The sequence below is a fragment of the Bidens hawaiensis genome, unplaced genomic scaffold (assembly GCF_021521415.1).
Source record: "Bidens hawaiensis isolate Kalapana, Puna unplaced genomic scaffold, B.hawaiensis_p1.1 tig00008407_1, whole genome shotgun sequence".
Lineage (NCBI taxonomy): Eukaryota > Viridiplantae > Streptophyta > Magnoliopsida > Asterales > Asteraceae > Bidens > Bidens hawaiensis.
Window position 1 is genome coordinate 495,879 of NW_027491597.1, and position 21,206 is coordinate 517,084.

General features: G+C 35.0%; 3 protein-coding genes across 5 annotated transcripts; all 3 read right to left on the reverse strand.

Moving 5' to 3' along the window:
* Nucleotides 1-632: 632 nt before the first annotated feature.
* LOC143529002 (translation factor GUF1 homolog, chloroplastic-like) lies at nucleotides 633-9,051 on the reverse strand. Of its 3 annotated transcripts, XR_013134578.1 has the most exons (23): nucleotides 8,691-9,051; nucleotides 7,684-7,860; nucleotides 7,101-7,187; nucleotides 6,850-6,906; nucleotides 6,263-6,328; nucleotides 5,586-5,648; nucleotides 5,411-5,455; nucleotides 5,024-5,124; nucleotides 4,388-4,484; nucleotides 4,209-4,280; nucleotides 3,977-4,131; nucleotides 3,830-3,887; nucleotides 3,651-3,731; nucleotides 3,503-3,589; nucleotides 3,338-3,409; nucleotides 3,106-3,240; nucleotides 2,928-3,001; nucleotides 2,569-2,656; nucleotides 2,254-2,331; nucleotides 1,939-2,014; nucleotides 1,201-1,241; nucleotides 943-1,118; nucleotides 633-835 (listed from the first exon to the last, which is right to left on the reverse strand). XR_013134578.1 is itself a non-coding variant. In XM_077024892.1 (22 exons), the coding sequence occupies exons 1-22, from the start codon at nucleotides 8,964-8,966 to the stop codon at nucleotides 1,023-1,025; spliced, it is 2,082 nt and encodes a 693-aa protein (XP_076881007.1). In that variant the 5' UTR covers nucleotides 8,967-9,051; the 3' UTR covers nucleotides 856-1,022. The 3 variants fall into 3 exon arrangements, 2 of the variants coding, with proteins under 2 accessions (XP_076881007.1, XP_076881008.1); XM_077024892.1 differs by lacking the exon at nucleotides 633-835 and having other exon boundaries at nucleotides 856-1,118; XM_077024893.1 differs by lacking the exon at nucleotides 633-835 and having other exon boundaries at nucleotides 856-1,118; nucleotides 6,263-6,324; nucleotides 6,846-6,906.
* A 1,705-nt stretch (nucleotides 9,052-10,756) lies between these two features.
* Nucleotides 10,757-13,308, reverse strand: LOC143637733 (PHD finger-like domain-containing protein 5A). The gene is made up of 2 exons (XM_077105052.1): nucleotides 13,208-13,308; nucleotides 10,757-11,296 (listed from the first exon to the last, which is right to left on the reverse strand). Exon 2 carries the CDS (start codon nucleotides 11,278-11,280, stop codon nucleotides 10,948-10,950), a length of 333 nt encoding a protein of 110 aa, XP_076961167.1. The 5' UTR covers nucleotides 11,281-11,296; nucleotides 13,208-13,308; the 3' UTR covers nucleotides 10,757-10,947.
* Nucleotides 13,309-14,453: 1,145 nt separating this feature from the next.
* LOC143637735 (SUN domain-containing protein 4-like) lies at nucleotides 14,454-20,089 on the reverse strand. The gene is made up of 5 exons (XM_077105053.1): nucleotides 19,742-20,089; nucleotides 18,986-19,214; nucleotides 17,231-18,456; nucleotides 14,849-14,934; nucleotides 14,454-14,730 (listed from the first exon to the last, which is right to left on the reverse strand). Exons 2-5 carry the CDS (start codon nucleotides 19,143-19,145, stop codon nucleotides 14,496-14,498), a joined length of 1,707 nt encoding a protein of 568 aa, XP_076961168.1. The 5' UTR covers nucleotides 19,146-19,214; nucleotides 19,742-20,089; the 3' UTR covers nucleotides 14,454-14,495.
* Nucleotides 20,090-21,206: the final 1,117 nt, after the last annotated feature.

The window sequence follows — 21,206 nt, forward strand, 5'->3', positions numbered from 1 at the left end:
TAGATATTAAAACCACTTTCAATTTATTTTAATTATTTAACAATGTAACTTAATTTCCAAGTTTATACATGAGCATGATTTAACAAATTTTAAATAAAACATGCTTTCTTAATTGATTAAATACTGGTGTCACAATCTAACACTTTGTGTCGAGTTAATTGTCAATAATCAAGTTCTACTATAATTGTTTTTATATTATGGTGAATGGGGCAGAGATCAATCTGGGCTATAACATTAGCTGGATTAAAAGTTGAAGCTAGGCTTAGAAGCAAGGGTCGCGCTTGTGGTATAGGATTAACTCGTTGTGGGCCTACAAGATGTGATTCGAGCTCGTCGAGACGTTTTACTCTCGAACAGCTTGGTATTCGTCATCTGGTTTTGTTTATTGTTAATCATAATCTTGATTAGAAATCTCTCCCGTGTTCAATCCAATCTGTATGCTGTAGCTTAATTTTGTATATCAGTGTTTGATTGGATCTATTGTGTACTTAGTTATAAGATATTCTTATTCGAATTTGTAGTGAGCGGTTAATGATTACGTTTATAAAAATCAATCGTTTAGTTAGACTTTGACAGATTAATCACTTTTGCTAGTCTCAAGATTCAGTAATTTCATCGGTCACGGTATTTATAGCAACCCTAAGATTATAACATGGTCTAGGAAGGGCCTCAAGTCTTCACTGTCTCTTTGTTTAATGTTGTAATATGAACCAAAAATCAAAACACACAACATGAACAGATACACAGATGGCAACAAAAGCTACTTTTAACACTTATCCGCATTGGATGTTAGCATGAACCCGACGCGTGCCACAAAACTCAGGCTCGTGAATGCCTAGATACAAAAAAAACCCATAAAAATCGACTTGATACAGATATTCTCTAATCACTAAATCCCTGATCAAGGACAAATGATTGTACATTTGACATTTTGGTGTCTACCTTGGTAGATATATTGTACATGTGATTTAGATACAATGTACATTGTTGCAGCATGCTGTCACGTTCGTGTATATGACAGACTATAACACCTCTTTCTCGAGTTTCAAAACTGCCATGAATGCTTCTTGAGGCACGTCGACTTTTCCAATTGCCTTCATTCTCTTCTTTCCAGCAGCCTATAACAACAATAACCAACAGATCCGAACAATCAAACGTGGCCTTCCCAGAAAGCCAAAAATAAAAAAAATAAAAAATTACTTGTTTCTTTAGCAATTTTTTCTTCCTCGAAATATCACCACCTACAGAGATGTTAAGAAAACGTTATACCGAGAGAAACAAATTAATCTATAAAGAAAGAAGTTTGTTATCAGGAGGATACACAGGAACAAGATGAAGAAAAACGAGTCTATAAAGTTAGTAGAATCGAAGAAGCTAAAAGTGGCACCCATTCTTCAAAGTAGGGTGTAAACGAGCCAAACTGAACCTGAGCTTTCTGGCTTGAGCTTGGCTTATTAAATTTACTAGAGCTCAAGATTGGCTTGTAAGTAGTTTTCAAGCTCGTTTAATTAATTTATATATGTTTATAATTAAATTTATATCTATATTTAATTATAATTTTACATATATATTTACTTATTTGGTAATTTTTATAATAAATTTATATATAATAATGATAAATGTAGAGTTATTTGGTTTATATAAAAGCTAGATAAATATTAGACTCGTTTAGGCTTGAGAGCCTATCAGCCTAACAAGCTTGTTGAAGCTTGTCTCGATTCCAGCTTTTAGCGAGCGCTCAGAAGCAGCTCGGCTCATTTACACCCATACTTCAAAGAATGGGTCGATTTGAGCAAACATAAATTGTTTTGACCTGAACTCATTTTTATTCAGAGCCCGTATTTACCCAAACCCGTTTTGACCCGTCCACGAACCCGCCCAGTTTGCCAGGTTTAGTGAAACGTTCAGCAACGATTATTGGCTAGAATGCACGCGTACCATAGCATTTGGCAAGGACGTCTTTCCTAATTGCCGACAAACTTTCACTAGCAATCACCTTTGTACCTATGCATGCCTAACAAGTACACAACGCACAAAAACGTTACGTTCATAAAAGAATTTTTTACGTTGGTCATGGTTGAGATATGAAAGACAACATTGATAGGACTAGAAACAAAATATGCAGAAAGCCAGTCGTAAATTACATAAAATAGCAAATAATGATTAAACATATAACAAACAAGACAATGTCAACAAATAGTCAACTCTCCTAGATAACTGTTTAATGATGAAAATAGACATAGTAAAGCTTACTTGGATGGGCACTTTGAACATTTGCCTAGGTATAAGTTCCTTTAGCTTCTGAGTCAAAGCTCTACCTACAGAATACGCCTACAAATACAGAAACATAATATAACTTTTAATAACCAAGGTGCAGATTTTTTTGAACAATTATCCTTAACCATTTCATTATAAGAACAATCTACAGATTGTAACGTGGCACTTACCCTATATACATGATTTTTCTAAGCGATTATCAAGAATTTTATATTCTAAATCATGATAAACAAAAGAAATTAACCAATTTCATACTCCAGATCCGTTCTGAAGAAAAATTACTAAAAATACCTTATCTTTGTGTACGATCGTAGCTAACGGCTCCACACCATCACCGTTTATCAACACATCTAGCTTTATCAAATCACTTTCCTTGTATCTGCAGTCACAATCAGATAGATGTATGTTATCCAAGTTCATCAACAAATTCACAGCATTAACATCTTCTTGTTTCCAAATAATTTTCTAAATGTAACTTTTTTGTTACATGATGGATATGTATCAACTTTCTAAAAGCTGTGTGCGTTAAAAAATAAAAATCTAAGTAGATTAACACTGCATTGGTAATAAAAATCTAAGTCATTGAAAAGACATTGCCTTATAGATAAGTGCATACAATTAAAAACATAAATAGATTAATTAAAGTTTACCCGATAAAAGAATACTCCATACTAGCATATCCCTTGCTCCTTGATTTTAGCTGATCAAAGAAATCCCCTACCATCTGTAAAAGGATACATCACACCATCAAACTTTATTTTTTGAAAAAGAACTCATAATATCTAATCTCTTGGACAAAAGGTGTTTAAATTTATGTCATGAAATAACCTCAGCTAGTGGCATCTCATAGGTGAGTGAAGCTCTATTCTCTGTAATAAACTTCATTCCTTTAAACTCTCCTCGTCTATCTTGAGAAAGTTCCATAAGTGAACCAATATAGTCTTTTGGTGTTAGCATTTCAATCTGCAAAATGGATACAAACCATCAAGATTTAAAAAGACCCTAGTTTGTGCATTATATTAAAATAACATAAGAGCAAAAATCAAAAGATGTCACAAACCTTCACCATCGGCTCTTCAATTGACTTCCTCTTACCTTGTTCAGGAAGTGCTGATGGGTTTGAACATTCAACCTAAACAAGTGAGAGAAAAGAGAGTTCATATAAATTTTGTTAAAACATATTACCATCATAAAAGAGAAAAAAGAAAACAATATTGGAACTTACAGTTTCACCATTGTCACAGTGCACTCTGTATACAACACTTGGAGCAGTAGTTATTAGAGTTAGATTGTATTCTCGTTCAAGTCTTTCCTGTGCAATAAAAACTATCATAATGAAACAATCAAGATCATGGATGAATGGCATCACATACCTGAACAATTTCCATATGAAGAAGACCCAAAAACCCACATCTAAATCCAAAGCCCATAGCACTTGATGTCTCTGGCTCAAACTGAAAAACATTGATTACAAAGAACCAAACACTTTCCTGAATGAGTAATAAGTATAAACAGCATTGCAACCAATACAACAAAAGTCAAGAAACTTAACCTTCAATGCAGCATCATTAAGCTGTAGTTTCTCAAGTGCATCACGCAAATCAGGAAATCTGTAACCAATGATGCCAATCAGTATCAAAATGAAGGTGAAAAAGAATTAAAAAGATGATACGAGAATGTAAGAAATAAAAGATTGTACTGGTCAGCATCTACAGGAAACAAGCCACAAAACACCATTGGAGTTGCCTCTTTATATCCAGGTAGAGATTGATCTGCTTTTCTACCATGGTGAGTTATCGTGTCACCCACTCTAGCATCTGCTACTGACCTTATTGAAGCTGACATGTATCCCACCTGAAGCAATACGTTTATGAATATAAATAATCGAAACACAAGACAGAAATGAATATATCAGTAAAATGTATACTTACCTCACCAGCATATAGTTCATCAACCTGCTGTTGATTAGGAGATAGAACCCCAATTTCATCAGCAAAATAATCCTGCATCATAAAGAAAAATTAAACCTGAAAACAAAATCTTAATGAACATAGGATAGTAAATATAAAACAACTTTACAGAATTGACAAGCTAAAGAATGTGGGTTTACCTTCCCACTAGCCATAAAAAGAATTCTGTCACCTTTCTTTACAGTTCCATCAATAACACGAAAATATACAATAACACCCCTGTACGCATCATAGTAACTGCAAAATTCATATTACCGGTTACTATGATAGTAGAAAAATACCATCTCTTAAAAGATAAAAGAAATATGCATTGAAATCATCATCATCGTACTCAGTATATCCCACCAATAGCAAAGCTATGGTAGGGTCTGAGGAGGGTAAGATGTAGACAGCCTTACCTCTACCCCATAGGGATAGAGAGACTGCTTCCGGTGAGACCCCCGGCTCGACAGTAGTTTTGCATCAAGCCTTGGACATGAGGCACATAGCACTCAATCATCGGGACACCGGCTGATTGGTGCATGTACCCTTGTCTTTCGGCTATCAACGCCACCACATGATGCCTGATTAACCTTCCGCCACTCTTAACGTTATTTTCACGAGATTAGTAAAATAACGTCAAAATCAGTGCAATTTCACTTTTGCCAGCCCGAGGGTTCACACACATATATACATTATATGCGCGCACCGCAAGCATGGCGTTTATATGTATTGAAAGAAGAAATAAATCTCTAGATTCCTGTATATATGTGCTAAAGGGTTTAATACTTTGATACCTATCAAATATAAGAGCTCTCAAAGGTCTTCCAGCAGAATCAGGTGGTGGAGGAATCCTTTGAACAATTGCAGTCAGTATTTCATTTATACCGATTCCCTCCTGTAACAAACAGACAACATACATGTCACCTATTAACATCTTAAAATATTTCACAAAGCGAAGATCACTTAGTTTTGTAGAATGCATATGATCACTTAGTTTTTGACTTTAAATGGATGACCTGTAGGGTCATCAAGAGGACTTTTTTGGGAAAAAAAATTATACAACTTTGTTTTCTTCTGATAATAAAAAAAGAGCATATTGTACAACATGCTTAACTTGTTTTACTATTGATTATATTCATTTTTAAAAGATGTCAAGAATTACACAGGATATATATACTAACCTTTGCTGAGCAGTAAATAGCATTACTGCAATCCAAACCGATAACCTATTGAAGTAATATATTGAATTAGAAAGTAAGGGGCAGAAGAAGCTCCAATGAACGGTTCAACAGTAACAACTAAAAGAAGGTGGGTTACAACGTAAGATATACTCTAAATTGCCTCCTGCAAACTAACCTCTTCAATCTCTTGAACAACGCGGCTTGGTTCTGCACCTGGAAGATCTATTTTATTCAACACCTGTGGCAGTAAAAGAAGTGTCAGATAATATGATATATATCAGCATTAAAAGGCTGTTAAAACACCCATATATAATTTTAGGCCCCATTTGATTTTATATTGTCTTCTTTTGTTCTCCCATCAGGTGGGTACAACATTAAATTTACTTGGTACCCCACTGTTCCACCAAGCATGCCAACATTAGTGTTGTGCCATGCGGCGTTAATGTTGAATATGAAGTCACACAAAGTAAATGTAGTGGTGTATAAATCATGGTATATTGCATTGATAACAACTAGCTACATCCAAAAGACCAAACTTTCAGGATGCCTTAATGAAACTTTTTTTAATAGCGTTTGGAACTACCCCCAATACCCAAGTAAGCTTTCCTAAGACGGGATGTCAACTGCCCATACTGATTTTGACGCTCCATGCTTGACACACTCAGAAGCATCATCAAGGAGGAAACACACCATTGTGGAAAACCCCCTTGAGTCAGGTTTCGAACTTGAGACTATAAGATCCCAAGTCTTAACCATCACCCCTATTCCACTGGACCAGAAGGTCAATGACCGTAACAAAACTTTTTTATAATGACAAATTGACAAACAAGAAATACATTCTCATCAACTTACAGGAATCACTTCAAGGTTATTTTCCAAGGCCAAATAAACATTAGCTAATGTCTGAGCTTCAACTCCCTGCAATACAAGGCTAAGCTCACAATAAATTCAATTTGCCACCAAGATAAAATCATTTGACTAATAGCTTCCAATCCTTTATCAAGATTCAAAAGGTGGAAAAAGAACTAAACTTAAACATATGTAATAAAACTCAAAACTTGTTTTGAGAATGATAACGATGATAGTGGATAATGTGGCAAGTCTTCTAGTAGCAAATTCTGATATCAGAAACAGCTCATAGCTGGTTATATTAATTTTCTAAGATATTTGTTTCTTCATGAATAGCATGATATCATGTTAGTAAATTTTTTAATATTTCTAGGTAACATGTTTTCTTTTCCAGATCAGCAAGGATCAGGAAGAAGGAAGCCTTTATATATTGGTTTAGTGAAAAAAATTATTTAAACAATGTCCTTATACTAGGCTTCTCATATGTGCTCATCATCTACATGTCTGCTAGTAGGTTATTTGACTAAGAGAAATAGACCTCAATTATCAACAATAACAATTCCAGCTTTATAAATATGTGAAAGACATGCCTGTGAGGCATCTACAACAAGGAGAGCCCCCTCGCATGCAGCAAGAGATCGCGAAACCTGCAATTGCGAAAATGGGCATACAATTAAAAGACTTATCCAATAATCATGTACCACGCAAAATTAAAAAAAAGCAGAAATTTGACAAACAGAATTCCAGTCAAAATGAACCTTATACTAACATGCAATCTGTTTAATACAACAGTGTAATATGAAACTTATCAAATTACAGTACATTAAATATCTAGTCATACCTCATAAGAAAAATCAACATGTCCTGGAGTGTCAATAAGATTAAGACAATAAGGTTCACCCTCATGCACAAAACGCATTCTAGCAGCCTGAAAGAAAAATTAGCAAAAACATCATTTAGTAGGAAATACACGAATAAAAAAAGGGCAATACGTTAATTAAGTAGTATCATGTTGCTTCTGTGTTTACACATTGCACTCATGAATTATTTATTACCATGTTTACTTGTATAGAACTCATGAATTATTTATTATCATGTTTACTTGTATAGATATTACATGGTGTCATGCTCACAGGCTTTCAGTCGTAGATTATGTAAGTTCATTTTAGTTTATTCAGACAATCTGCTTCGAATAGATGTTCATCTCAAATGACATAACATGTAGGTACACGAGTACATCAGGGGAAAACCTTAACTAGTTTCAATAACCTAATGAGCATCAACCTGCCCACAACAATAACAAACCAGGTTGCATGTCCAATAGCAGAATACTGAGATGAAACCTTACAAAACCTTGTTCCTTTAAACTTCATTTTCATGTAGACTGCACAACATCTAAAAGGGTATGACTTAAGAATATGCACCTGTAATTTGATGGTGATTCCCCTTTCCCTTTCAAGATCCATGTTATCCAAAAACTGCTCCTTCATTTCACGCGATTGCACTGTTCCCGTCACTTGCAGCAACTTATCTGCTAACGTCGATTTCCCATGATCAATATGTGCAATGATAGAGAAATTTCTAATTTTTTCTGTAGGGACCTGGAATTCAATAAAAAGCACATGTTCAAATAGCAAATTAAATAGCGCAATACTTCTACCCAAATAGGTAGTTAGAAGTGCTAAAACTTCCTTCATTCCTTATCTAAGAAAGAAAACTTGTGAGACTGTGACTCAAAATAAATACATAAATTAATATATAAATGGTTATCTTGCCATAAATGAGAACATTACGCATCAAACTTGGGGCTTGAAAGCTTTATTTGACTATGATAACAAAGTCTTCACATATACTGGTTAACGTGTTCAGGAAAAGGTGTTTTTCACTATGCAGCATACTAGATATAATCATATATTTCGACCTTTGGGATACAGTTGAATGCCCCTCAAAACTTCAAATATTAAGTACAGATACTACAAATTTAACACCATAGGTTTCTATCTGTCTCAATTGTGTTATCCTTTTAACATAGAAACACGCCACAAGACTCTCTAAGTGATCAACAACATAACACTGTACTCTTAGAAATATGCATATTAACTTGTCATGTCATATCGAATCCATTTCAATCTCAAAAATCTACAAGGACTTTGTTACTAAGAACTTAAGCAAGGCGTTTATATATTCATATCATGTAGCTAGCTACTCATTTTTATCCCAAATTCATATCAATTCTGAAGTTCAAACAAGTTATGAGACATCTAACAGTCAAACCACAGAGCCTACGATTGAAACAGATTAATTCAATGGACATTAGTTACTTCATACAATATAATTAAATATAATACAATTGAATCTCTAAAATTATTACTAGCACTTAGTTAATTTAAAGTTATGAATGAAAAGGAAGCAATCGGAATAAGCATACTACCTTCAACAGACGATCTCGGCCGGCAATAGCGGTTGCTTCGAAGTCCGAAGCGTCTTTCGATTGGACTTCTACGGCTTTACAACACACGCGATACCTCCTCCGGCGACTTCTACTGTAATAAGTGTTGTTTCTGGAAGCTTGTAGAGTGTAAAATGATGTGTTGGAAACCGGAATTGGAAGGCGGTGGTTGTGGTGGCTGAGGAGAACAGTAGCAGTTCTGGTGGAGTGGTGCAGCGGTGGTTGCGAGGATAAGAATAGTTTGAGGTTCGTCGCCATTCTCACGCCGGTGGTGTGGTGGTGGCTCTCGTTTGCTGTAGTTTGTAAACCACAAGTTCTGCACTTGTCCGTTATCCAACCATTTTAATAACTATACCCGAACGAATCCAAATATTATTATTTTGATTTCGATTCGAGTAATGTATAAAATTAGTAAACTTTATTAAAATTGTAAAAGGGGTGCAAACGAACTCGGGTTGAAAAAAAGCTCGAAATAAGTTTGAGATTTTTTGAGTTCAAGCCTTGTATTAGAAGTTTGTTTAGGCTAGTCGAGTGTTAATAAGCCTTGAGTATTTTTAATTTTTACATATTTTGGACTTTTATGTGTTTAGTTATCACTCGCAACCGAGCTCAAGCCGGGCTTTGGCTCATTAAAGACACTAAACGAGCTTGAGCCGAGCTTAGGCTCGTTTAAGGTTTTTCTTTAAATATATAAAAAATATGTATAAAAGGTTATTAATAAATAATAAATGAGCCGAGCCCGAGTTTGAAAAAAACAACTCATAAGTCGAGCCCCAGCTTGAAAAAAACAACTCACAAGCCGAGCTCAAGCTTTAGATAAAGAGCTCGAATCGACCCGTGCTCCAACTCGAACCCTCGTAAGTCAAAACGAGAGGAGCCCGTGCCTAGTTGAACTCATGCTTGGTTTGCTCGTTTACATGCTGCTTTGTAGTGACGACCATCGAAGACACCTAACCCACAACCAACCCCCACCCCCACCCCCCCCCAAAAAAAAAGAGTTGCCTCGTACATTTCTTATGTCCCTTTCCGGTCTGACAAAATCTCTAGCACCCACAATCGAACGACAAAATCCCCATCAATCCACCAATTACACGAACTAAAAATTGAGAAAAAAAAATGGAAGAAGCACACAATAGCAGGGGGAGATGATTGGCTGGAAGGGAGATGACGGCAACGATAGTATTATTGATGTCTGGTAGTGACTAGTACTGAATAAGAAGTTTATAAAGAAGAGAGACTATAGAGAAAGTAAGAACAATAGTAAGACTTATAATTTGTTTCTTTTTTTATAAAGGGTAATTTGGTCATTCCATAACCTATTTTTACATAAAAATTTAACGGATAGTGAAAATGACATAATATGTTATAACTTTCATATAAATGATAAAATTTGTAACTTAAGTTAAAGGACCTAACATGTAATTTGAGGTGAACCTAAAGAACAAAATATGTAATTTACTCAATAAAACAATTAATCAAGAATAAAATTGCAATAAAGAGGAAAGGTAATAAAACAATGAGAGTTCATGAGGCCTTGTTGAATGACATTGTCTTCAAACTTATTTTTATTTATTAGTATGAAGATAAAATATCGCCCAAGTAACTTAAATCTAAAGCATATGACCCAAAACCCTTTACTTCAAATATTATCCAAATAATTTCTTTTAATGTTCCGGATTAGACGTGCACAAATCGGGTATTTTTTAAACCTAGAACCGGTTTTGAATATGGTCAACAAAAGTCTAACCGGGTTCGGATAGCAACCGGTTCCGGGTATAGTCGGGTATTTGACCCGTTCCTCCGGGTTTTTTTCGGGTTTCAGGTAGGGTCGGGTTTTGACCGGGTATTTCCGGTTCCAGTTCCGGGTACGGCTCCGGGGAGAAATCCTATACCTGGTCTTAACCATGAGTCGGGTACAGGTAGAAACCGATTCCGGGTCGGGTTTGGACCCAACCTTTTTGCGCACCTCTATTCCGGATAAATGGTACAAAATTTATGCCCAAACAATAAAATATAGCATAACAACCAACCAATCAGACAACAAGATATTGAAAAACCAAATATAAAACATCATCAAATCCACAAATTCTAACTCAAAAGTGTTTTATGACCTCAATCTGTCTCATGAATCCAAAACACAACCAAAAGCACTCTAATACAATATCATTATTTTCGATAAATGAGATGATACTTCATCTCATGCCTAGATGTTACAATCATTAAATCAAGAAGTTGCTTATCATCGTTTCTTGAAACCGTATTTTTTCCGTTCATAAAACAGGTCTGTTTTAGCACTTCCAAGATTAACAATCTTGGGACACCCATCCCGATCTTTCTCCTGTTGTGTGCACTCTTTGCAGTAATACGCATCGGATATACCAACACCTCCACATATCACACACCGACCCTGAAACGAGCCATAGTTGCACTCGTCACACACGCGCACGAGTGTGCACGGTCGCACATAAGAGTCGCAAATTACACATTTGCCATCACATTTTTCACACAGCCGACCAATGGCGATTCCTGGCTGTTTCCTGCACATGATCAAATCAGGATGATGTTTCGCCATGATTTCAACAACTAACCTGCAATCAATAAGAGGTGGTTAGTTAATAACGGGTCAAATGGGTTAAAAGTTGTATGAAGTCTTTCTAATGATTACAACCTCCTGAAAGTCATATTCTAAAGATTTAGAATGTATTGTAATAACCTAACATGTCATTGTCGTAATCATGATTAATGCATAAACTATTTATTATTTTAATTAAAAAATAGACAAAATAATCAACCCACTGACATAAATTTATAGTAGCGGGCTAACAGCGGTGGGAACTCAATAAAACTTCCAAAATTCAGCTTGGATTATGGTTTCTGAGTTTTCCCTTGTCTTTATTAACAAAATTTAGTTATTCACTGATAGGAATCATATTCTAGTTTTAGTCCTAATTGTCATTTGTCTATTTTGGAGGGGGTTAAGTGTAATTATATTTCTATAAATAGGTATCAATAGCCAATAGGGAGAGGAGAGTATGTTTATGTTTAAGATGGCATTGCCATGGCTCCTGCTTATGAGGTGAGATAGGGCTAGGCCCGGGAATATCTTGTAATCTTTCTTTATGTTTTCAATAATATAATCGTTCTTCCTTTTTATCCCTATTATCTTCTCTAAATTCAATCTATAACATATCAAACCCTATCATTCACTGATTTACGGTTATACAAGAGGTCCTGTCTTTCTACAAAATCATACCTAATCTTTGCAACCTGTATAAATAATAACAGACAAAAGCCTTTGTGTTTTCATCAATAATCCAATAAGATAATCAAGAATTAAGAACTTTCAACTGAAACTAGGTAACTTTTTAATAGATTACTGATCTGCGGTTGAAGAGAAGGAAGTGAATATTGCTATTAAAGTTATTAACTAAAGAGCATTATACGTTATCTTGAAGTAACTAAAATTAAAAATAATCTGAAGTTAAAACTAGAAATTGGATACGTATAAGGTTGGATATACTCAGATAAAAACCGATGTCACATCATTACCTATCCACGGCACGTTATCAGATACATTAAACAGTAACTTTTAAAGTTTGTTGCATCAAAAGTAAAATTTTAATGGCAAATGCCATCAATTGGCCCAAAAAAGCATCACATATAATTATAAACTATCATTAAGAAAAAGGAATCCAAACGAGGGAGGAATCTAGCTATCTGAAACCAACGAAAACAGCTCCCCCCCCCTGTTTTGAGAGTAATTGCAAACTATAAAGTCCAAACAGACACTTTGAGTTATGAACTTTAAAAACAAATTGTTTGTTTCTACAGGTGAGTACTGAGTAATAACTGAAACCGAACCAAAATTAACCAAAAATCAGTTATCGTTTTTTTTTTGTACCCTCGGTTAACTGAAACTAACCAAACCGAACCATTCATATGTTCATGTAATTCTAGCTTTTAAACCTCCATTTCATGTAATTATGCCTTCAAATATTTATACCTCCACTTATGTATTTATACTGCCATTTCATGTATTTCTAACCAAAAAATTTAGCCCAGTTTGGTTTTGGTTATTAACCGAACCGATTAACGGAAAACCGATTGGTTAAAAGGTAGATTAACTGAACCGGATCGTGCACACCCGTACTTGCAAGTAAACCTAAGTAACTAACTCTCATAACTCATATAACAAGCAAATCCCTAAACAGTAGTTCTTCCAAAATGAATCATGAACGCCAATTCATATGTCATATCCTAACCCTAATCAAAAAATATTTTCAAATACATCATCCTCCATTCTAATTTCACATAAGCACTAAATATTAGAGTTTCCTAGTTCATCGATATATGCACACAATTAACAAGTTTCTAGGGTTTCATCGCTAATTGAACATAAAACACACAACATTAAGCATAACCTATACAAAAACACGCGAATGGAGCCAATTAACCGGTTATAAATGAAGAATCACGAGTGGATTTTAGCTGAATCTGACCAGATGAAGAGCACAACAGTCACAGAAGAAAGATGACGCAGAAGCGAATCCTCGAGCCTTCTGGCAGCTTGTAAGGGTTTCCACAATTTGGCTCAAATTCTTATTTAAACCTTACTTTATATTATTTATGGCATCAAAAGCGTAAGTTAATCTGTTCAATTAATCTGGTCGAGTAATCTAAAAAATACGGAAAAGTATCATAAAGTGCTTAGTCTTTTAGGGATCAACTTTGTTTAATTCTCACTCCAATTTTATTATGTATGATTTTATATTTTCTATAATTGTATAAAAATGTTCAATCATATTCCAACGTGTTAACATCATAAGTAAAAATATATTTGTTATAAAAGGGCCGGATTTTAGAGTATGTTTTTAATATCTCATAAAGGTAACTTGATGGGTAGAGTTGAAAGTCAAAACATGAAGTATTCGGGAGAGTTATTCAAGTATAAAAATAGTCAAAAGAATTTTTGGATTTGGGATGAATATGATATTAGGTAATATTCATCTAATTACCCCAACTCGTTTACACCAACTGCGACTGTTTCAGTATGCTATTTTGTTTAAATATATAAATAAAACTTATTCTCTTTTAAACAAGACTAATTTTAATTTGAAGATGAAATATAAGTTAAATTGATAAAAGGGAGTTCTTGAGGTTGATCTTATAGCAAGCTTAAAAAGTATGAAACTATGAATCATGTGGAACAATTGACCCACAAGTGCTAGTTAGCAAGTTAGTAGTTACCAAGGTTAAAACTCTGTGAAAAGTGTATTAATAATATTAATATTTATTTTTCCTAGTGATAAATTATAAGATTTTGAGATGATTTATACAAATAATAATTAATTATAGCATTGATATTCCATTTATCTACCAAGTAATAATAATAATGATAACATTTCCCCTTTACTATAGCATTGATATTGCATTTATTAGTAACAAATAACAATATTAGTTGTGTCCAGATAAGTAAAGAAAAAATACATGTTTCACTAAAATTTCCAGTTTTTAGACCATATTTATCAAGTTTAGTGGCATAACAAATACACTGATGATTCGGAAAAACAAATTCAAACGAATCATCAATAATTATGCAACCAAAAGACCTCCAAAATCTCTTCAACAATTCACACACTTTAACCATAAAAATGCACACTTTAACTTCAAATTTTCCGAAAAAACACTTTAAAAACCTCAACGCAAATTCACTATTACCGAAAAAGTTCATATACACAGATATTTCTCTTGTTTTTTACCAAAAAACAGAAACATAAGAACATGATTTTATAATGAGAGTATAACGATGATAATCGTACAACTTAAAAGCAGGAAAATCCAAGAACGATCCGCGCTCTTACTTGTCTGTTCTGATGTATGTTTACTATATAAAACCAACAAAACTTTATCCAGAAATAATCTGGCAACCGCTAGCAATCCCAAACTTAACGAAACAAGAAATATAACAATCCCTTTATTCTCCATATGTACTTGATTCTCCCTCACTTTTGCCACCTCGGATCTGCATCCACATTTACACATACTTAAAACACAAAAACAGACCATTTGTAAAGTAAATACTATAATGGTTAAATGTCAAAAATACCCTTGAACAACAATGATGGATTAAGGAATCTAACCTGAGGAAAGCATTGCTGTTTGTGATATCGTCCAGCTGAGTAGTCACGAATGTTTTCCATGACTCTAGATCATCAACCCGTTTAGTCTGCAATAATGCAATATATTAGCTAAATGACAAAACGTGCTTGACCAACTAATGTTTTCCAGGATTCTAGATCATCAACCCTTTAGTTGTTACTCTAGAAGAGTTATCAGGCAGAGCTTAAACTACCAAATACCAATCCTATAACAGTGTAACATTTGATTAATCAAATTGTCTGATAAAATGTTTAAACATTAGCTAAATGTCTAAAATGTTTTTGACCCACGATAAAGCAAGCGAATGTTGAAATTCTAAAATAATAATTATAAAAATAAAATAAAAATAAGATAATAGTAACAATAACTTATACCAAGGCCTCACTGATAAAATGTTTAAACATTAGCTGCATGTCTACAATACCCTCGGCGAACGATAAACAAGCAAATTTTATAATAATAATAATAACAACAACAACAACAACAACAATCAATCAATCAATCATACCCAGTGAAGTCCCACCAACAGCAAAGCTATAGGTAGGGTCTGGGGAGGGTGGGATGTAGGCACACCGTACCTCTATCCAAAGGGATAAAGAGGTGGCTTCCAGAAAGACCCTCAGCTCTAAAGTCCATATGTATGAAGCAATACAAAGGAAATCAAAGTTTAACAGTAATAATAATAATATTAATGATAATAATAATAATAGTAATAATCATAATACTAATAATAATATATATGAAAAGAATATACTAATACTATGTATATGGGAAGAATAATACTAATAGTAATACTAATACTAATACTATAAATGTGACCAAAATAAGGTAAATAGAAGCCCTAAGGAATTCCTTTCTCACTAAAAATCCTTAACTTTAATTCTACTTCTCCATGAATTCCTATCCTCAACCATGTCCTCAGAAAGGTTTAAGTCTATCAAATCATGCTTAATCCTCTCATCCCACGTCAGTTTAGGTCGTCCTCTACCCCTCCTCCCTTCTATAGTAATGTTTTCTACGGTTCTAACAGGATTCGTCGGCTGTCTTCTCTTCACATGTCCAAACCATCTCAATCTCCCCTCTCTTATCTTTTCTGCTATGTTCGCCACCCCTAATCTCTCTCGAAACACAACGTTTCTTATTCGGTCTAACCTTGTGTGCCCACACATCCAACGTAGCATTCTCATTTCTGCTACCTCCATCTTCCGCACTTGTGCCTTCTTGATAGCCCAGCAATCTGATCCATATAACATTGCAGGTCTAACCGCAACCTTATAAAATTTTCCCTTTAGTTTAGATGGGAAACTCTTGTCGCACAGTATACCTGTGGCTGCTTTCCATTTACACCATTCTACCTGAACTCGATGGGTCACATCATTGTCTAATACCCCATCGCTCTGAACAAATGATCTTAGATACTTGAACTTCGTTACCTGCGGAACCACCTGCCCTTCAATGGTGATCTGTACATCCTCGTTGTCATTCCCCCCGCCGAAATCACAGTGGAGGTACTCCGTCTTAGAGCGACTAATCCTTAAACCTTTTGTCTCTAAGGTTGTTCGCCACTCCTCAAGCCTCATGTTTAGATCTTGTTTTCTCTCAGCAAGTAACACAATATCGTCTGCGAACATCATGCACCACGGAAGCGTCCCCTGAATCGACTTTGACAACTCATCCAAGACTACTGCAAAAAGAAACGGACTCAGCGCTGACCCCTGGTGAAGACCTACCTCTACTGGGAAGAAATCAGTATCCCCTACTGGCGCACGGACACTTGTTGCACTCCTTGTATACATATCCATAATTATCTCTATGTATTTCCTTGGTACTCCTCTACCCTCCAAGCACTCCCAAAGCACCTGTCGTGGCACACTGTCATAGGCCTTTTCTAGGTCAATAAACACCATATGCAGGTCACGCTTCTTCTCCCTAAACTTTTCCATTGATCTTCTTAAAAGGTGTATTGCCTCTGTGGTGGAACGCCCCGGCATGAAGCCAAATTGGTTCACCGTAACCTGAGTTTCCCGTCTAAGTCTAACCTCAATCACTCTTTCCCATAGCTTCATAGTATGGCTTAGAAGTTTGATTCCTCGGTAGTTACCACAACATTGGGCGTCTCCTTTGTTCTTATAGATAGGAACAACAACGCTGCTCCTCCATTGGTCTGGCATCTTACCAGATTTGAGGATAATGTTGAACAGAGTAGTTAACCACATGACTCCTTCCTCACCCAGACACTTCCACACCTCGATGGGTATGTTGTCTGGGCCAACCGTCTTAGCCCTTCCCATCCTCCTAACAACAACAACAACAATAGAATACAAATAAGATGATAATAATAATAATACAATAATAAGACATACCAAGGCCTCACTGCTGTCATGAAAACTTCTCAAGTCTCTTCTAACTTCCTCCATAATAACATCCCTTTCACCAATTTCCGAATCGATTTCTTGAAAAATGTATGCATATTTAGAGTTCAACTCATCAAGATACCTCTCCAACAAAGATAAATTAACATCTAAAAGCCTAACTTTTTGCATCAAAATTTTGATGACACTGTCACCGGGTGACCTTCCCACCTGTTGTTGGCGCACTTCCGCAAGTGGGTCCGGCACATCAGTCACTGTAACCGCACGAACACCCTCAGATTCATCAAATCTCGGCTCGTGTTCCACATCATCAACAGAACTTTGATCTAATGGATCACGTTTTGTTTCACTTTCAACTTCTTTAGATGCAAACTTTTTATCTTGCACAGAGACCAAATCCTCTAGCATCATTTCAACAACATCAACCCCATGAACTTGCACGAAACTTAACGTACAATAAAACCCAGTTCCATAATGACTTAAAAGATTCAACTTTATGTATTTCACCCATTTGGGTTCCTGAAGAACGAATTTTTGTTCGTGTTTAACGTTTCCAGCTGTAAAATTTCCAAGATTTACCCAAGATTCAGTAGGGTAAACCAAACTTCCAAGCAGTTTAAAATCTTTGAGATTTGATGAGTGGTGTTCAAAATTAGCAATTGTTATGGTATCAACTAGGGTTTCTTCTGAAAGTTTTACAACCACAAACTTTTCTTCAGCTGAACACGGGTTTCTTAGATACTTATCTTTATCTACGGTTAATATGTTTGATGCACCTTTTGCTTCTTTATTACAAGCTAAAACCTTTGCACCTTTTGCAGCAGAGGCATAATTGTAATCTTCACCGCCGGGCTCGAGTCTGTGAATTATACTCCCCACATTACCGTTCGAAAGTCGGGTTTTTGCATTAAACGCTTTGTTCTTGAACTCATCAAGACCTAAAGGCACGGATCTTGATCTTTCAGTTTTTAAAGATCCTTTTGGCTCTGGTTTAGAAGCAGAAAGAGGGCTTGGTTCTTTTTGGTCAACTTCAACATGTTGACTGGTGAGTTCTTCCTTGTTTTCAGCTTGATAAATTAAGTTACTTCTGATAAGAGCTTCGAATTCGAGCTCTACGGGACACTCATTTGGAGATAATGAGCAGTAAGATCCTTTTTCAGACTCAAGTTTAAACTCATCCCAAGTTCTTAATCCTTTTGGAAGATATTCAGGTCCATCTACGAAACAGGATAAACAGCTTCATATTAGAAGATTTACATGCATAGTAACCTCCAATGTTTGAAACTATAATCTCATAAATTTGATTAATTCTTAAAATCTTGCATTCTTCTGTGAAACATTGAACAACTTTATATGCAGTTAAATAATCTTAAATCCCATGTTACATTTAAAAGATCTAGAAGGTTGTATGTACTCATAAAAAACTTTTGTAACTTTCAATCTGTTTGACCTGTTCCACATTTAGCTAACTTATTTGACCCATTTTAGCCGTTTGAGATCAAACACGGCCAAAACTGACTCATCCATAAGCAAATAGGTCAAAATTGCAATAATGTAATCATAACAAACTTCATATACTTAACAGTTAACACAATATAGACAGGACTCAGGTGATATAATCAAGCCTAGAACAGGTAACACGGGACATAGTGGAGTATAAGTGACAACCCGCATATGAATTAGCTTTACTATTCATTTTCCTAGAGATTACGAAAAACGGTTAACAAAAGTATGATCGTAACTAACCTCTATAATTATCGCCATGACCGATCCATAAATTCAAGAGGAACAAAAGCCCCCAAATAGAAACCGCAAGAGACAGAGAAACCTTATAAAAGTTATTTATCCAAAGACTAGGCTTTCCCAAAGCTCTTCTCGAAAGAAGAGCTTTACGTGATCTCTGCATTGTACATCAATTTGGCTCACTATTAACCACGCCCGATAATCTCAACAAAAAAGATTTGTAGCCCAAATCCTGCAACCAAGTAAGAACAATTAAATTATAACTCATCCAACAATCCAATTATCACCGAGATAACTAGATCAAACAAAAATCAACAAATTCAATCCAAGAAAGTGAATTAAACAAATACATATAATAAAAAAAATATAGCTTCTACTTTATTAATCTTTGGTTGGAAGTAATTCTCAAGAATTGATCTTCATTGACGCATAACAACAAACACTTGGCGTGCACGTAACAACTGACCCACCCGACACGTTGATCATCATTCTTTTTTTGCAATAATTAGCTTAATAAATCCCCAAACTCATAAAAGATCAACCCCCAAATCAAAATCTTCAAACAATTGACACATCAGAAGAAAACAGAGAGATAAAGACGATTAATAATAATCAAACTGGGCACAAGGATCAAGGGTATAGTATTAATAATAATTGTATAAAAAGAAGGGGTAATCATGAAGCAGATGGTGGCAGCCAGCAAACTAATTGAGCTATAACTATAAAAATTGAAATTGAATATGAAATTGAAATCAGCACCTGGTTTCTTGAAATTGAAATCAGGGGTTTAATCGGATGGATGAAAGTTTAAATCTTGAGATCATAAGAGTGATGATGATGATGATGATGATGATGATGATGGGTTTTGTTGAAAAGCCTGAACTTGAGCGGATCTTGTTCCTTCAGAGTCTTGAATTGCTCATACTCTGTTTCTGTTTCGATGATTAAACAGATTTCGATAACTTGGTTCAATTTCAAATTGTAATTGAAATTGTAATGGGATTTGTTTATTTATTGTTTTGTTTATGTTTATCCCACTTGTATGATTTCAAGAAATTTGGGTTTATACAAATTTTCCACTCAATTCTTGATTGGGTGTTACTAGAATTTTAAGTAAACAGGATTCTATTTTATCATCAATCCGGTCTCCGTTTATGTTTTTTCTTTTTCTTATCGATGAATAGATCTCTTTACTTGTATGACTTAGATGTCTCGTATTTCTCGAAAAAATGATTCGATTGATGGGATTTGGTATGATATTTATAGAAAAGATTTTCTTTAAGCGAACCAGCTTATCCTCCGTATGGGCTTACGTGATGGTTGGAACAAAGACACATTTGGTTGTGAATTCAAACGTGGCAGATAAATAAATAGAAAAAAGGCACATATCTGCACAGACTAATCAATAGTTCAAGTCACACACTCCCATAATCCATTTTATCTTCAGAAAAATCCCTTCAACTATTGATGCCAAATCAAAAATATTGCGGAGTTCAAGGGAAATATCCAAATACATGTCTTATTATTTTCAATAATCCATACTTGTAGCAATAAAATACTATAGTTCCTACCCCAGTGATAAATGATGAGTTCAAAATATCTATGCTATATCTTCTCTGTATCTATTGTATCTATAAAGGACCAGGCACCTAGTAAAAAAAGGCCATATGTGGATAATGAAGAACCATAAGACTGAATTACCTGGGATGCCTGTGCCCATAAGAAATCGCGGAGCCACCCATTGATAGTAATAGAACTCTTCGCAAAGTTTCCTCCCGTGATATGAGTTACTACTCCTTGATCGCTTATACTGCCCCAAACATCTGACTGCATTTTCCAACTGAAATGAAATATGACCACTAAAATTGAATTGTACATCCAGAATAGTCTTAAGAAGACATGAGAGAGGTTGATTTATATCTTGAGTAAAAAACAAGGCTTTCCTTTGTTCTTATATATATATATATACACATATATATATATATAAAGGTATTAAATTAATAAGGGTGTTGCTAAACGTACCCCCCTTTCTCTAATTTTACTAAACATACCTCCCTTATAGTATTTAGGAAATACAATTCAAACCTCTTATTTTCCTTTTTATAATTTGTATACCATATTAGTTATCTTCACCTTCTACAACCACTTTTTATAAATCATCCCACCAATCCACCATAATACATTTAACTTGATATAAATTTGAAAACCCCTTTAGTCATCTTGG

Excerpts from the sequence above, each read along its gene's own strand:
- LOC143529002 (XM_077024892.1), bottom strand. The coding sequence starts at position 8,966 with ATGGCGACGAACCTCAAACTATTCTTATCCTCGCAACCACCGCTGCAC. Across the intron at positions 7,188-7,683 it reads GAATCACCATCAAATTACAG|GCTGCTAGAATGCGTTTTGT; the intron begins GTGCATATTCTT and ends TTTTTCTTTCAG. Across the intron at positions 3,732-3,829 it reads TTAATGATGCTGCATTGAAG|TTTGAGCCAGAGACATCAAG; the intron begins GTTAAGTTTCTT and ends AATGTTTTTCAG.
- LOC143637733 (XM_077105052.1), bottom strand. The coding sequence starts at position 11,280 with ATGGCGAAACATCATCCTGATTTGATCATGTGCAGGAAACAGCCAGGA.
- LOC143637735 (XM_077105053.1), bottom strand. The coding sequence starts at position 19,145 with ATGCAGAGATCACGTAAAGCTCTTCTTTCGAGAAGAGCTTTGGGAAAG. Across the intron at positions 14,935-17,230 it reads ATGACAGCAGTGAGGCCTTG|ACTAAACGGGTTGATGATCT; the intron begins GTATGTCTTATT and ends GCATTATTGCAG. Across the intron at positions 14,731-14,848 it reads AACAGCAATGCTTTCCTCAG|ATCCGAGGTGGCAAAAGTGA; the intron begins GTTAGATTCCTT and ends ATGTGGATGCAG.